This window comes from Mixophyes fleayi, chromosome 10 (genome assembly GCF_038048845.1).
Source record: "Mixophyes fleayi isolate aMixFle1 chromosome 10, aMixFle1.hap1, whole genome shotgun sequence".
In the NCBI taxonomy this organism is placed as follows: domain Eukaryota; kingdom Metazoa; phylum Chordata; class Amphibia; order Anura; family Limnodynastidae; genus Mixophyes; species Mixophyes fleayi.
This window is the reverse complement of record NC_134411.1, coordinates 26,607,551-26,625,362: the sequence shown is the minus strand read 5'-3', so window position 1 is coordinate 26,625,362 and position 17,812 is coordinate 26,607,551. Positions and strand designations below refer to the sequence as shown.

General features: G+C 45.8%; 1 protein-coding gene across 2 annotated transcripts in view; it reads left to right on the top strand.

Annotated features, from left to right (window-relative positions):
* Positions 1-8,875, top strand: part of CREB3L1 (cAMP responsive element binding protein 3 like 1) — a 49,629-nt gene extending 40,754 nt beyond the window's left edge. Inside the window, exons 10-12 of one of the 2 annotated variants that reach the window (XM_075187491.1) lie at positions 5,219-5,345; positions 7,001-7,217; positions 8,178-8,875. In XM_075187491.1, coding sequence (XP_075043592.1) covers positions 5,219-5,345; positions 7,001-7,217; positions 8,178-8,202 — 369 coding nt within the window. In that variant the 3' untranslated portion in view covers positions 8,203-8,875. The remainder of the gene's footprint in view (positions 1-5,218; positions 5,346-7,000; positions 7,218-8,177) is intronic. The other variant, XM_075187492.1, reaches the window with a different exon arrangement.
* Positions 8,876-17,812: the final 8,937 nt, after the last annotated feature.

Genomic DNA, 17,812 nt, shown 5'->3' with positions numbered 1-17,812 from the left:
CTAACAGAGTTCTCCTGTGTCTGTGAGTCCTACTACCAAAGCAGTTTGTGCACCACGGACAGAGTTTTCTCTGCTCTGTGTGCATCTGTGTCTGAGAGTCTCCAGAGACTGCGCAGCACTGACTAAACATTCTCCATTGTTTTCTGCTGAGCCTTTTGTGGTATGTGTGTGTGTGTGATGCTGACTGAGGCGTCTCCTGCCAGGGCTGCCCATAAGGGGGCTGGGGGTCACATGTCAAGGGGCATGTGACGTGACAGGCTATTACTGTAACTGTATTTTTGGAGGCTGGATGAATTCAAACATGTTGTCTGTGTTCAGTCATGATACGCCTGAAGCCCCATACGTCATCATCATCATCATTTATTTATTTATATAGCACCACTAATTCCGCAGCGCTGTACAGAGAACTCACTCACATCAGTCCCTGCCCCATTGGAGCTTATAGTCTAAATTCCCTAACACAGGCTAGGGTCAATTTTGATAGCAACTAATTACCCTACCAGTATGTTTTTGGAGTGTGGGAAGAAACCGGAGAACTCGGAGGAAACCCACGCAAGCAAGGGGAAGATACAAACTCCACACAGATGGTCGGGAATCGAACTCATGACCCCAGGGTTGTGAGACAGAAGTGCTAACCACTAAGCCACCGCGCTGCTCCTGCTGTGACATTACATGACCGGCGTCATTGTGCCAGTCACGTGATGTGCGGGCCATGTGGCTGCCAGTATGGCATGCACCAGGGCCGTAACTAGGGCTGTGCTAGAGGGACGTCTGCCCAGGACGCAACAGTGAACGGGGGGTGTAGCTTGTGAATATTTTAGGTCAATTTGGTTAAAATTTAGGACTAAGGAGTCGTCAGTTTTCCTTCTCGCCCCAGGCGCTAAAATTTTAAGTTACCGCTCTGCCATGCACCATTGTTATTTCTCAAGTGAGACAATCACTGCACCATCCCACCACTCATATACAATTCTGCTACTTAATATAGTTCCTATACATTTGATGTTTAAAGTACAGTAAAAGTTAAAGCACAATCTACAGTCTGCAGCTGATCGATCATCTGACCAGCATTACCTGAGAATACCCAGTTCAATGCTTACCACCCAGCTGTCAGGGGACCATCACAGTATAACGGGTCTAAAAGTTCCCTCTTTGCCCACAGTAATTTTAAATGACCTAAAAGGGAAAATGCCCAGGGTGCACAGGACGGAGCCCATGGACCTGGATACTATACTGTGATACATGGAAAAGTGTGCGGCCGAACAGCGCGCTGATTTTCGGCTGTATATCACTGAAAGTTGAATCAGCCCCATAGAGTTCATACCACCGAACGTATGCTTGCAATTTTGGAAGTAAATAAACTCACCTCTCAAGGATAGGTGGTCTCAGAATCAAAATGTATCAGTAGACCCATAATCCTTGTGGGCGTACTTGCCAACTTCCGAAATCCGGGTAGGTCTCCTGGACTCCCGGGAGAGCAGGCAAGTCTCCCGCATCCTGCAATTTGCTACCCAAAATGACGTTTCTGTCATGGGGCGGGTCCAAAATGAGGTGATTGATCACACCCCGCCCCCTCTCACCACGCCCCCTGTCCGGGATCTCCCAGACTTCACTTTAAAAGTTGGTATAAAAGTAAAAGTATGCTTATGGGTGGCCCTGCTTCTGTGTGTGTGATGCTGAATGAGCTGTCTGTGGTGTATGCAACACAAGGTAAGTCTTCTCCTGTGGGTGTGACTGAGCTTTTCTTAATTGTGACTGAACATTTTCTTTGTGTGTGTTCACCACTGGCTGAGTCTGTTCCATTGTGTGTAACACTAGTGAACAAACACAGCTAATATGTGTACTGCTGACTGTGCCTTCTGCTGTGTGTCAGTCACTGGCTGAGCCTTGCCTGAAGTGTGTACCACGAGTACTTTCTGAGCAATAGGTTTACTTTGCCTTCAGCATGTGTTTTGCCTAAATACTTCTGAGGACGTGTTTGACCCGGCTTGCCTTCCAACTATCTCTGGCTATCTGTGACCATGGCCTCTGGCTGTGTATCATGAACTCAACAACCTGAGCTGCCCTAACGCTTGGCCTGACCCTGACCTCGTCCTTTGGCTACTGTCTCTCTAGTTTCGGGTGCTGCCAAGTGGGGTGACCTTCAGGTATCCATCACCTCTCAGAGTACTTTTCTTGTGTGTGAGGGATCCTGGTTATTAGCTTCACAGGAACCACTAGCTACGCAGAGAGTCCACTACCAATTTTTAACCTCTCTGTCAGCCCATGACAAGGTGTCTATCACTCACTTAGCCTTTGCTGGTGTGTGTACCACTCACTTGGTCTTCAGCAGTGTGTCTGTCACTGACTGAGCCCTCTCTTGTATGTATACCACTGCTTGCACCTGCTGTGGTGGTGTGGCAGTGAGTCTTCTCCTTTGTGTGTGCCACTACTGACAGAGCCCTCTCTTCTGTGTGTACCACTGCCGGCACCTGCTGTGGTTGTGTGGCAGTGAGTCTTCACCTGTGTGTGTGCCACTACCGACAGAGCCCTTCTTCTGTGTGTATGACTGCTTGCACCTGCTGTGGTTGTGTGGAAGTGAACCTTCTCCCGTGTGTGTGCCACTACTAGGCCCTCTCTTCTGTGTGTACCACTGCCTGCACCTGCTGTGGTTATGTGGCTGTGGCCTTCTTCCTTGTGTGTGCCACTACTGACTGAGCCCTCTCTTCTGTGTGTACCACCTCTTGCACCTGCTGTGGTTGTGTAACAGTGAGCCTTCACCTGTGTGTGTGCCGCTACTGACAGAGCCCTCTCTTCTGTGTGTACCACTTCTTGCACCTGCTGTGGTTGTGTAGCAGTGAGCCTTCTCCCGTGTGTGTGCCACTACTGACAGAGCCCCCTCTTCTGTGTGTACCACCTCTTGCACCTGCTGTGGTTGTATAGCAGTGAGCCTTCACCCGTGTGTGTGTACCACTACTGACTGAGCCCTCTCCACTGTGTGTACCACTGCCGGCACCTGCTGTGGTTGTATAGCAGTGAGCCTTCACCTGTGTGTGTGCCACTACTGACAGAGCCCCCTCTTCTGTGTGTACCACCTCTTGCACCTGCTGTGGTTGTGTAGCAGTGAGCCTTCACCTGTGTGTGTGCCACTACTGACAGAGCCCCCTCTTCTGTGTGTACCACCTCTTGCACCTGCTGTGGTTGTGTAGCAGTGAGCCTTCACCTGTGTGTGTGCCACTACTGACAGAGCCCTCTCTTCTGTGTGTACCACTTCTTGCACCTGCTGTGGTTGTGTAGCAGTGAACTTTCACCCGTGTGCGTGCCACTACTGACCGAGCCCTCTTTTCTGTGTGTACCACTGCCTGCACCTGCTGTGGTTGTGTGGCAGTGAGCCTTCATCCGTGTGTGTGCCATTACTGACTGAGCCCTCTCTTCTGTGCGTACCACTGCCTGCACCTGCTGTGGTTGTATAGCAGTGAGCCTTCTCCCGTGTGTGTGCCATTACTGACTGAGCCCTCTCTTCTGTGCGTACCACTGCCTGCACCTGCTGTGGTTGTATAGCAGTGAGCCTTCTCCCGTGTGTGTGCCATTACTGACTGAGCCCTCTCTTCTGTGCGTACCACTGCCTGCACCTGCTGTGGTTGTATAGCAGTGAGCCTTCTCCCGTGTGTGTGCCATTACTGACTGAGCCCTCTCTTCTGTGTGTACCACTTCTTGCACCTGCTGTGGTTGTGTAGCAGTGAACTTTCACCCGTGTGCGTGCCACTACTGACCGAGCCCTCTTTTCTGTGTGTACCACTGCCTGCACCTGCTGTGGTTGTGTGGCAGTGAGCCTTCATCCGTGTGTGTGCCATTACTGACTGAGCCCTCTCTTCTGTGCGTACCACTGCCTGCACCTGCTGTGGTTGTATAGCAGTGAGCCTTCTCCCGTGTGTGTGCCATTACTGACTGAGCCCTCTCTTCTGTGCGTACCACTGCCTGCACCTGCTGTGGTTGTATAGCAGTGAGCCTTCTCCCGTGTGTGTGCCATTACTGACTGAGCCCTCTCTTCTGTGCGTACCACTGCCTGCACCTGCTGTGGTTGTATAGCAGTGAGCCTTCTCCCGTGTGTGTGCCATTACTGACTGAGCCCTCTCTTCTGTGCGTACCACTGCCTGCACCTGCTGTGGTTGTATAGCAGTGAGCCTTCTCCCGTGTGTGTGCCATTACTGACTGAGCCCTCTCTTCTGTGTGTACCACTGCCTGCACCTGCTGTGGTTGTATAGCAGTGAGCCTTCTCCCGTGTGTGTGCCATTACTGACTGAGCCCTCTCTTCTGTGCGTACCACTGCCTGCACCTGCTGTGGTTGTATAGCAGTGAGCCTTCTCCCGTGTGTGTGCCATTACTGACTGAGCCCTCTCTTCTGTGCGTACCACTGCCTGCACTTGCTGTGGTTGTATAGCAGTGAGCCTTCTCCCGTGTGTGTGCCATTACTGACTGAGCCCTCTCTTCTGTGCGTACCACTGCCTGCACCTGCTGTGGTTGTATAGCAGTGAGCCTTCTCCCGTGTGTGTGCCATTACTGACTGAGCCCTCTCTTCTGTGCGTACCACTGCCTGCACCTGCTGTGGTTGTATAGCAGTGAGCCTTCTCCCGTGTGTGTGTGCCATTACTGACTGAGCCCTCTCTTCTGTGCGTACCACTGCCTGCACCTGCTGTAGTTGTATAGCAGTGAGCCTTCTCCCGTGTGTGTGCCACTACTGACTGAGCCCTCTCTTCTGTGTGTACCACTGCCTGCACCTGCTGTGGTTGTATAGCAGTGAGCCTTCTCCCGTGTGTGTGCCATTACTGACTGAGCCCTCTCTTCTGTGTGTACTACTGCCGACACCTGCAGTGGTTATGTGGCAGTGGCCTTATCACTTGCTACAGGGCAAGTACGCGCTGATGATGATGACTTATAGTAAACCAGGCACATATGCTGCTGATGCAGATGTGGATGTCTCTCCAGGTGGGGGCGTGGCTCTGCATATGGGTGTAAATACGCTTGCTTTTCCGTGATCTCTTCATAAGATTAATTTACTCCCGGTTTGCATCCAACTCTGCATCAACCCCAAAGAGTCCTTACCCTCTGTGTACCACTAACATCTCCTGTGGGTTTGTTTTACAGATAACAACTTACAAAGTCTCTTTTTTTCATGACTACCAAACTAAAACGTCCTTCTTGTATGCTGTTTGTCACGCTGACGTCTTTCTCCTTTCTGCAGGTTGTGGTACTGTGTTTTATTCTAGCCTTTGGGTCCATTATTCCATCCTTCCCAGAGTTCTCTTCGGGGACTCAGACCGTGAAATCAGCCCCTCTCTTGGCACCTGACCTGTATACCCTCGGCCAGAGTAAGACACTGACCTTAGCAACTCTTCCTTTGCTTATGTTCTTCTATTAGTCAGTGACTAAGACAGAAGTGTGACTTTGGGCTGACCATCACCTGACCATGTCAACTTGAGACTCTCTGCTCGCTTTAAACTACAACAGATGGAAATTGTTCAAATATATTTAAATACAACTAAACCTGATCATTGAAATTGTCTTTGAAGTTTAATGTTCAACCCTACCATGCCATTTCATTGCAGTCCTATTTAATAAAAAACAGTGCAAAAATCACACCCAAGCTTGTAACCAGCTACTAAATATGTTATACAAAAAAGAAGAGCATACTTGGTGCATTGCAATCAGTTTCAGTTAGTAGTTATCAGACATCTCCAATGAAATTTCTCTGCCTGATCCCATCATACAGAAGTCATTCAGAGTTATGAAGTTTTAGGCTTCTGTGAATTAACCCTCCTTCCAATCCCCATTCCAGACTGTGCATGGTAAAGAAGCCTTATTGCACCCTTTCAAAATGTCAAATCTTAGCCAAGTGATGAGACAAGCAGCATGCTAGAGAGATTTAACTAGTTCCCAACAGCTAACAGACTATCCACGTTCTGCAAGAATTTGCTGTATTGTGACATGATGTGGAAAGGCATTCTGATGGAAATGCTGCCACCACCTGTTTCATCATGCTGCCACCACCCATTTCATCATACTGCCACCACCCATTTCATCATGCTGCCACTACCTGTTTCATAATGCTGCCACCACCCATTTCATCATGCTGCCACTACCTGTTTCATCATGCTGCCACCACCCATTTCATCATACTGCCACCACCCATTTCATCATGCTGCCACCACCTGTTTCATCATGCTGCCACCACCTGTTTCATCATACTGCCACCACCCATTTCATCATGCTGCCACTACCTGTTTCATCATGCTGCCATCACCCATTTCATCATGCTGCCATCACCCATTTCATCATGCTGCCACCACCTGTTTCATCATGCTGCCACCACCTGTTTCATCATACTGCCACCACCCATTTGATCATGCTGCCACTACCTGTTTCATCATGCTGCCATCACCCATTTCATCATACTGCCACCACCCATTTCATCATGCTGCCACCACCTGTTTCATCATGCTGCCACCACCTGTTTCATCATACTGCCACCACCCATTTCATCATGCTGCCACTACCTGTTTCATAATGCTGCCACCACCCATTTCATCATACTGCCACCACCCATTTCATCATGCTGCCACTACCTGTTTCATAATGCTGCCACCACCCATTTCATCATACTGCCACCACCCATTTCATCATGCTGCCACTACCTGTTTCATAATGCTGCCACCACCCATTTCATCATGCTGCCACCACCTGTTTCATCATGCTGCCACCGGAACCAGGCTGGTTTAAGAACAGCCTCCAGTTCTTGAACTCTTTCATTTATTCAAACTAGTCAATTAAATTGTGGGGTACATTTTGGGGCCTGCACTATCTGCATTAAAGAAGTTATTTCTATTTATGCTGATGCACCCCAGAAAATTAAATCTGTTATAGACATAAATGACAGAAAACTCTTCGGCTACCAAGTAGTTCCAATGAGCACCTTGTGTTCCTCTTGTAAAATACCATAACTGTGTTATATGCTTTCATTTTGCAGTCCGCTCCCGAAACCTCTTGTCCTACGATGAAGGGAACGGAGCTGCAGAAGAGGGTCCCACCACAGGGTTGGGAGTCCACAGAAGGGGAAGCTGGGCCCCTGACACAACAACTCTCAGCAACCATATCGAGAACACGGCTCACGAAAGGGACAAATACCTTGGACAAACAAACCGGGAGAACTGGACAGATGGAGGATTCACAAGGCAAGAAGAGGGGTGAGCATCACAAAGGCTATAGACAGTGTTAATTAAGATTGAGATTAAATATTAACTTTGCTTAAGCTGTTCACATATTATAGGATTTTGGTTACTGTACTTTGTGGGTTTGTCATATCGGACCAAACGTCCATCCAATTGCATCATATATGAACTGTATTGAAGAACCCCCACCATTGTCTTATGTTTAACCTTCCTGCACACTTCAGGTTGTGCGCAGGAGATATTGCAGAGAGGTATTCCGTCCTGTGGAATGTGAAAAATATGCGGCTAGCTAGCTAACGGGACTAGAGCCGTGGTTAGTTATACCAAGAGTTGCATCATTTCTACAGGACAGATCACCTCCCGCTGAAATTCCACTGCAAGCGGTCAAGATTGAGAGATCCTAAGAGTTCAATTGAGACCCCACAAAACTTCTATAAAGGGGGAGTTCTCCTAATAGAAGGCATGTCCAAAAATGGACATTACATTTCTAATCTAATCTAGTTTCCCTGTGAAGGGATTGATCTCTCTCTCAACCTGTTGTTTAGTTCTCCTTTGTAAAAGCAACAAGCTCAGAATTTAAATTTTATTGTTTTATGATGCTCTAACATGTGCTTAGATGTCATTGTAATCACAGCTTATGTTATTGCATGTTAACGTGTGCTCTACAAATAAGAATAAATATTTTGGTACGGTACAAAGAAGAATCATCTGCCGTTCATCACTTGTATTCCCAGCTCCAGAAGTAGACAATCTTTGCCCTTCAAGCTGTTGAACTTCTACTTCCAGAATGCTACGCCAATTCTTTCAGCTCAGGAATTAGCAGAGTATGCTGGAAGTTGTTGTAGTTCAGTAAAAAATGTATAGTCATAGGCTCCTGCTCCCCACTAAGCTTGTAGCTTTAGATGTGAGAGGACTATAAATATACAATGATGATGTGATGAGCGCACAACTGACAGTGACCTTTCTTCTTCCTAGGGGCAGAGGCTCCGAGTTCTTGTAGGGCTGGAGGAAAAGGGAGAGGGTTCGAAGCTGAGCACTATACATGGGGGAGCAAGAGGAAAAAGGTGCTGGGATTTCTGGAGTCAGAGACTAAAGAATTATGGTGATCCCAGCACAGAACGCCAACCCCAAGACATTTGCGTCTGCATCATCACGGCGTCAACTCAATGTGTGCAGAGACGTAGCGAACATTACTGCCCTCCTTGTTGAAGTGGAAGAGACTGATTACAGCTTCTGTACACCAAGCAGTATGTGTGTGTTAGATGTTCCTTCCTGTGATGAAATCACTTCTGGCATTGTAAGAGTTCCGAACCTCTTCGCTGTTAGATAAGACTTTGTGGAAAGCAGATCCTGTTGTTACAGATATGGTTCAATAATCCCTCATTTGTTGCCAGTAAATGACTTGTAACTGATAAGAGCAGAAACACACCCGCTCTGCCCATTGTTTCACCAGCCTGGAACCCTCTCTCAATCTCTGACGCCGACCCCCCCCCCCCCCCCCCCCCAAGCCCTCTGTCCCTGTACAGATCATACTTGGATTGTTGGAGAAGATTTGTTAGTTAACGCGAGCTTTGTACGCATGGGAGGCTCCCAAAAGAGATTTATACGCTTCTTCCTCTCATCTCCGCTCTGTGCCTGCTTCAGTCAAGCAAAATAATAATAAAAAAAAAACAATAGCATCAGCAGTACGTCTCCTGTGTGAGTCACTGAATGTAGGGGATGAAATAGGTCAAAGCAAAAGAAAAGGGGGCGATATTAAGTGACACATAAAAGTGTAGAATCAAAGAGACAGCAACAATTGAAAACTACAATTTAAGTAATACAAAGCAACAGTGAAAGAACAGGTTATCTTGAGCTTTAGGATGCATAATGCTCTTTACCGTTGCAAAGACTAGGTGGAGAAGATGGGATACAGGGCTGGAGATTATGAATCTGGTTAGTTGAGCAGGACATGGCTTCTCCAGGCTGCAAGGAGTTAATGAGTCAGCTGCAGATGTTCCCAGAAATGGAAAAGTCAGTGTGCAGTGACTGCAGTAATTCCTAATCATCCTTCCTGCCGCTGACAGATCACATTCACCTAATGAGATCAAGCATCGCATCAATGATTGCAGGAGCCTACCTCTCCCGGCACTCCTATAACCCTAAATCGAAAGCTCTACTTTACTCTATGCAAGGGCCACTTGTATACCACTTCCTGGAACTGGGAGATCCAATATGCTATAATCTGTAACTGAGAGCATCAACACACTATTTCAGGCCTGGCCAACCAGTGGCTCTCCAGGTGTTGTGAAACTACAAGTCCCAGCATGCCCTCACAGCTATCTCCTGGCAATCTACTGGCAAAGCATGCTGGGGCTTGTAGTTTCACAACACCTGGAGAGCCACAGGTTGGCTAGGCCTGTACTATTTCCTGAAACTGAGAGCATCAACGCACCATTACTTGTAACTGAGAGCACAACATACAATTAACTGTAACTGAAAGCACAATACACTATTACCTGTAACTGAGAGGATCAACATACTCTTACATGTAACTGAAAGCACAATACACTATTACCTGCAACTGAGAGCACAACACACCATGAACTGTAACTGAGAGTATCAACACTCTCTTACATGTAACTGAGAGCATCAACTCACTAGTACCTGTAACTGAGGGCATCAACACTCTTACATGTAACTGAGAGCATCAACACACTAGTACCAGTAAATGAGAGCATCGACACACTATTTCCTGAAACTGAGAGTATCAATACACTATTACCTGTAACTGAGAGCACAGCACACAATTACCTGTAACTGAAAGCACAACACACTCTTACATGTAACTTAGGGCATCAAAAAACTAGTACCAGTAACTGAGGGCATCAGCACACTATTACTTGTAACTAAGAGCACCCACAAACTATCACTTGTAACTGAGACCATCAACACACTATTACCTGTCACTGAGAGTACCAACACAATATTACCTGTAACTGAGAGCACCAACACACTATTACCTGTAACTGAAAGCATCAGCACACTATGACCTGTGACTGAGAGTATCAACACTATTCCTTATCTGAGAGAAAAACACACTAGTACCTGTAATGGAGAGCACAAAAACTATAAACTGTAACTGAGAGCATCAACACACTATTACCTGTCACTGAGAGTACCAACACAATATTACCTGTAACTGAGAGCACAGCACACAATTACCTGTAACTGAAAGCACAACACACTCTTACATGTAACTTAGGGCATCAAAAAACTAGTACCAGTAACTGAGGGCATCAGCACACTATTACTTGTAACTAAGAGCACCCACAAACTATCACTTGTAACTGAGACCATCAACACACTATTACCTGTCACTGAGAGTACCAACACACTATAACCTGTAAATGAGAGCACCAACACACTATTGCCTGTAACTGAGGGCATCAACACACTATCACTTGTGACTGAGAGTATCAACACTATTCCTTAACTGAGAGCAAAACACACTAGTACCTGTAATTGAGAGCATAACACACTATAAACTGTAACTGAGAGCATCAACACACTATTACCTGTCACTGAGAGTACCAACACAATATTACCTGTAACTGAGAGCACCAACACACTATTACCTGTAACTGAAAGCATCAGCACACTATGACCTGTGACTGAGAGTATCAACACTATTCCTTATCTGAGAGAAAAACACACTAGTACCTGTAATGGAGAGCACAAAAACTATAAACTGTAACTGAGAGCATCAACACACTATTACCTGTCACTGAGAGTACCAACACAATATTACCTGTAACTGAGAGCACCAACACACTATTACCTGTAACTGAAAGCATCAGCACACTATGACCTGTGACTGAGAGTATCAACACTATTCCTTATCTGAGAGAAAAACACACTAGTACCTGTAATGGAGAGCACAAAAACTATAAACTGTAACTGAGAGCATCAACACACTATTACCTGTCACTGAGAGTACCAACACAATATTACCTGTAACTGAGAGCACCAACACACTATTACCTGTAACTGAAAGCATCAGCACACTATGACCTGTGACTGAGAGTATCAACACTATTCCTTATCTGAGAGAAAAACACACTAGTACCTGTAATGGAGAGCACCAACACACTATTTCCTGAAACTGAGACCATCAACACACTAGTACTTGTAAATGAGAGCATCAACACACTATTTCATGAAACTGAGAGTACCAATACACTATTACCTGTAACTGAGAGCGCCACAAACAATTACCTGTAACTGAGAGCACAACACACTATTACCTGTAATTGAGCACATCAACACACTATTACCTGTAACTGAAAGCAAAGCACACTAGTACCTGTAACTGAAAGCACAACACACTATAAACTGTAACTGAGAGCATTAGCACACTATTATCTGTAACTGAGAGTACCAAAACACTATTACCTGTAACTGAGAGCACAACACTCGATTACCTCTAACTGAGAGCATCAACACACTATTACCTGTGACAGAGTATCAACACTATTCCTTAACTGAGAGCAAAACACACTAGTACCTGTATCTGAGAGAACACACTATAAACTAACTGAGAGCATCAACACAGTCTTACATGTAACTGAGAGCATCAACTCTCTAGTACCTGTAACTGAGGGCATCAACACACTCACATGTAACTGAGAGCATCAACTCACAAGTTCCTGTAACTGACAGCATAAGCACACTATTTCCTGAAACGGAGCCATCAACACACTAGTACATGTAAAAGAGAGCATCCACACACTATTTCATGAAACTAAGAGCATCAATACACTATTACCTGTAACTGAGAGCACAGCACATAATTACCTGTAACTGAGAGCATCAACACACTATTACCTGTAACTGAGAGCATCAAGACACTATTATTTGTCATTTTGACCATCAACACACTATTACCTGTAACTGAAAGCACCAACACACTATTATCTGTAACTGAGAGCACCAACACACTAGTTATTGTAACTGAGAGCACAACTCACTATAAACTGTAACTTAAAATATCAACACATTCTTGCATGTAACTGAGACCATCAACTCACTATTACCTGTAACTGAGAGCATCAACATACTATTACCTGTAACTGAGACCATCAACACACTATTACCTGTAACTGAACGCATCAACATACTCTTACATGTAACTGAGAGCATCAACACACTAGTACCTGTGACTGAGAGCATCAACACACCATTACTTGTAAATGAAAGCACCAACACGCTCTTACCTGTAACTGAGAGTACCAACACACAATTACCTGTAACTGAGAGCACAGCACACTATTACCTGTAACTGAGAGCATCAAGACACTATTAATTGTAATTGAGACCATCAACACACTATTTGCTGTAACTGAGAGCACCAACAAAACACACTAGTTCCTGTAACTGACAGCACAACACACTATAAACTGTAACTGAAAGTATCAACACACTTTTACATGTAACTGAGAGCATCAACCCACTATTACCTGTAACTGAGAGCATCAACACACTATTACCTGTAACTGAGAGCATCAACACACTATTTCCTGTAAATGAGAGCGCCAACACACTCTTACCTGTAACTGAGAGCAAAACACATTAGTTCCTGTAACTGAGAGCACAACACACTATAAAATTTAACTGAAAGCATCAACACACTCTTATATATAACTGAGAGCATCAACCCACTATTACCTGTAACTGAGACCATCAAACCACTCTTACCTATAACTGAGACCATCAACTCACTATTACCTGTAACTGAGAGCATCAACATAATCTTACATGTAACTGAGAGCACCAACACACTATTACCTGTAACTGAGAGTATCAACATACTCTTACATGTGACTGAGAGCATCAACACACTAGTACCTGTAACTGAGGTAATTAACACTCTATTACCTGTATCTAAGGGCATCAACACACTATTACCTGTGACTGAAAGGATCAACACACCATTACTTGTAACTGAGAGTACCAACACAATATTACCTGTAACTGAGAGCATCAACACACCGTTACTTGTAAATGAGAGCACCAACACACTATTACCTGTAACTGAGATTACCAATATACTGTAACTGAAAGCACAAACATACAATTACTTGATACTGAGAGCACTAATAAACTACTACCTGTAAATAAGAGCACTAATTATTACCTATAACTGAGGACTCTAATACACTGCTACCCATAATTAAAGTTATCTTGTACTAGTTACTAAATACTTGTTGCAAGTATTACACACACAGCTGTATAGCTTAATACACTCTAACCCTGATACATCACACAGCACTCTATCCCTGATCCATCACACAGGACTCTTACCCTGATCCATCAGACAGCACTCTTACCCTGATCCATCACACAGCACTCTAACCCTGATGCACCAGACAGCGCCCTTACCCTGATCCATCACAGAGCACAATTACCCTGATCCATCACACAGCACTTTGACCCTGATCCATCACACAGCACTTTCACCCTCATCCATCACTCTTACCCTGATCCATCATACATCATTCTAACCCTGATCCATCACACAGCACTTTGACCCTGATCTATCACACAGCACTCTAACCCTGATCTATCACATAGTGCTGTAACCCTGATCATCACACAGCACTCTTATCCTGATACATCACGCAGCACTCTTACCCTGATCCATCACACAGCACTCTTACCCTGATCAATCACACAGCACTCTTACCCTGATCCATCACACAGCACTCTAACCCTGATGCACCAGACAGCGCCCTTACCCTGATCCATCACAGAGCACAATTACCCTGATCCATCACACAGCACTTTGACCCTGATCCATCACACAGCACTTTCACCCTCATCCATCACTCTTACCCTGATCCATCATACATCATTCTAACCCTGATCTATCACACAGCACTCTAACCCTGATCTATCACATAGTGCTGTAACCCTGATCATCACACAGCACTCTTACCCTGATACATCACACAGCACTCTTACCCTGATACATCACACAGCACTCTTACCCTGATCCATCACACAGCACTCTTCCATAATCCATCACTCTTACCCTGATCCATCACACATCACTCTTACCCTGATCCATCACACAGCACTCTTCCATAATCCATCACACATCACTCTTACCCTGATCCATCACACAGCACTCTTACCCTGATCCATCACACAGCACTCTTCCATAATCCATCACACAGCACTTTGACCCTGATCCATCACACAGCACTCTAACCCTGATCCATCACACAGTGCTCTAACCCTGACCCATCACACAGCACTCTAACCCTGATCCATCACACAGCGCTCTAACCCTGATCCATCACACAGTGCTCTAACCCTGATCCATCACACAGTGCTCTAACCCTGATCCATCACACAGCACTCTAACCCTGATCCATCACACAGCACTCTAACCCTGATCCATCACACAGTGCTCTAACCCTGATCCATCACACAGTGCTCTAACCCTGATCCATCACACAGCACTTTGACCCTGATCCATCACACAACACTCTAACCCTGATCCATCACACAGCACTTTGACCCTGATCATCACACAGCTCTCTTACCCTGATCCATCACACAACACTATGACCCCGATCATACAGCACTCTAACCCGATCCATCACACAGCAATTTCACTCTCATCCATCACTCATACCCTGGTCCATCATACAATGCTCTTACTCTGATCCACACACAGCACTCTTACCCTGATCCATCACACATCACTCTTCCATAATCCATCACACAGCACTCTTACCCTGATCCATCACACAACACTCTTACCCTGATACATCACTCTTCCATAATCCATCACACATCACTCTTACCCTGATCCATCACACAGCACTCTTACCCTGATCCATCACACAGCACTCTTCCATAATCCATCACACATCACTCTTACCCTGATCCATCACACAGCACTCTTACCATGATCCATCACACAGCACTCTTACCCTGATCCATCACACAGCACTCTTACCCTGATACATCACACAGCACTCTTACCCTGATCCATCACACAGCACTCTAACCCTGATCCATCACACAGCACTCTAACCCTGATCCATCACACAGCACTCTTCCATAATCCATCACACAGCTCTCTTACCCTGATCCATCACACAGCACTCTTACCCTGATCCATCACACATCACTCTTACCCTGATCCATCACACATCACTCTTACCCTGATCCATCACACAGCACTCTTCCATAATCCATCACACAACTCTCTTACCCTGATCCATCACACAACACTTTGACCCTGATCATACAGCACTCTAACCCGATCCATCATACAGCACTTTCACTCTCATCCATCACTTATACCCTGGTCCATCATACAATGCTCTTACTCTGATCCACACACAACACTTTAAACCTGATCCATCACACATCACTGTTCCATAATCCATCACACATCACTCTTCCATAATCCATCACACATCACTCTTCCATAATCCATCACACATCACTCTTACCCTGATCCATCACACAGTACTCTAACCCTGATCCATCACACATCACTCTTACCCTGATCCATCACACAGCACTCTTACCCTGATCCATCACACAGCACTCTAACCCTGATCCATCACACAGCACTCTAACCCTGATCCATCACACAGCACTCTTACCCTGATCCATCACACAGCACTCTTCCATAATCCATCACACATCACTCTTACCCTGATCCATCACACAGCACTCTTACCCTGATCCATCACAACACTCTTACCCTGATCCATCACACAGCACTCTTACCCTGATCAATCACACAGCACTCTTCCATAATCCATCACACATCACTCTTACCCTGATCCATCACACAGCACTCTTACCCTGATCCATCACACAGCACTCTTCCATAATCCATCACACATCACTCTTACCCTGATCCATCACACAGCACTCTTACTCTGATCCATCACACATCACTCTTACCCTGATCCATCACACTGCACTCTTACCCTGATCCATCACACAGAACTCTAACCCTGATCCATCACACAGCACTCTAACCCTGATCCATCACACATCACTCTTACCCTGATCCATCACACATCACTCTTACCCTGATCCATCACACATCACTCTTCCATAATCCATCACACATCACTCTTACCCTGATCCATCACACAGTACTCTCACCCTGATCCATCACACATCACTCTTACCCTGATCCATCACACAGCACTCTTACCCTGATCCATCACACAGCACTCTTCCATAATCCATCACACATCACTCTTACCCTGATCCATCACACAGCACTCTTACCCTGATCCATCACACATCACTCTTCCATAATCCATCACTCTTACCCTGATCCATCACACATCACTCTTACCCTGATCCATCACACAGCACTCTTACCCTCATCTATCACACAGCACTCTAACCCTGATCCATCACACAGCACTCTTCCATAATTCATCACACATCACTCTAACCCTGATCCATCACACAGCACTCTTACCCTGATCCATCACACAGCACTCTTACCCTGATCCATCACACAGCACTCTTACCCTGATCCATCACACAGCACTCTTACCCTGATCCATCACACAGCACTCTTCCATAATCCATCACACAACTCTCTTACCCTGATCCATCACACAGCACTCTTACCCTGATCCATCACACAGCACTCTAACCCTGATCCATCACACAGCACTCTAACCCTGATCCATCACACAGCACTCTTACCCTGATCCATCACACAGCACTCTTCCATAATCCATCACACATCACTCTTACCCTGATCCATCACACAGCACTCTTACCCTGATCCATCACAACACTCTTACCCTGATCCATCACACAGCACTCTTACCCTGATCAATCACACAACACTCTTCCATAATCCATCACACATCACTCTTACCCTGATCCATCACACAGCACTCTTACCCTGATCCATCACACAGCACTCTTCCATAATCCATCACACATCACTCTTACCCTGATCCATCACACAGCACTCTTACTCTGATCCATCACACATCACTCTTACCCTGATCCATCACACTGCACTCTTACCCTGATCCATCACACAGAACTCTAACCCTGATCCATCACACAGCACTCTAACCCTGATCCATCACACATCACTCTTACCCTGATCCATCACACATCACTCTTACCCTGATCCATCACACATCACTCTTCCATAATCCATCACACATCACTCTTACCCTGATCCATCACACAGTACTCTCACCCTGATCCATCACACATCACTCTTACCCTGATCCATCACACAGCACTCTTACCCTGATCCATCACACAGCACTCTTCCATAATCCATCACACATCACTCTTACCCTGATCCATCACACAGCACTCTTACCCTGATCCATCACACATCACTCTTCCATAATCCATCACTCTTACCCTGATCCATCACACATCACTCTTACCCTGATCCATCACACAGCACTCTTACCCTCATCTATCACACAGCACTCTAACCCTGATCCATCACACAGCACTCTTCCATAATTCATCACACATCACTCTAACCCTGATCCATCACACAGCACTCTTACCCTGATCCATCACACAGCACTCTTACC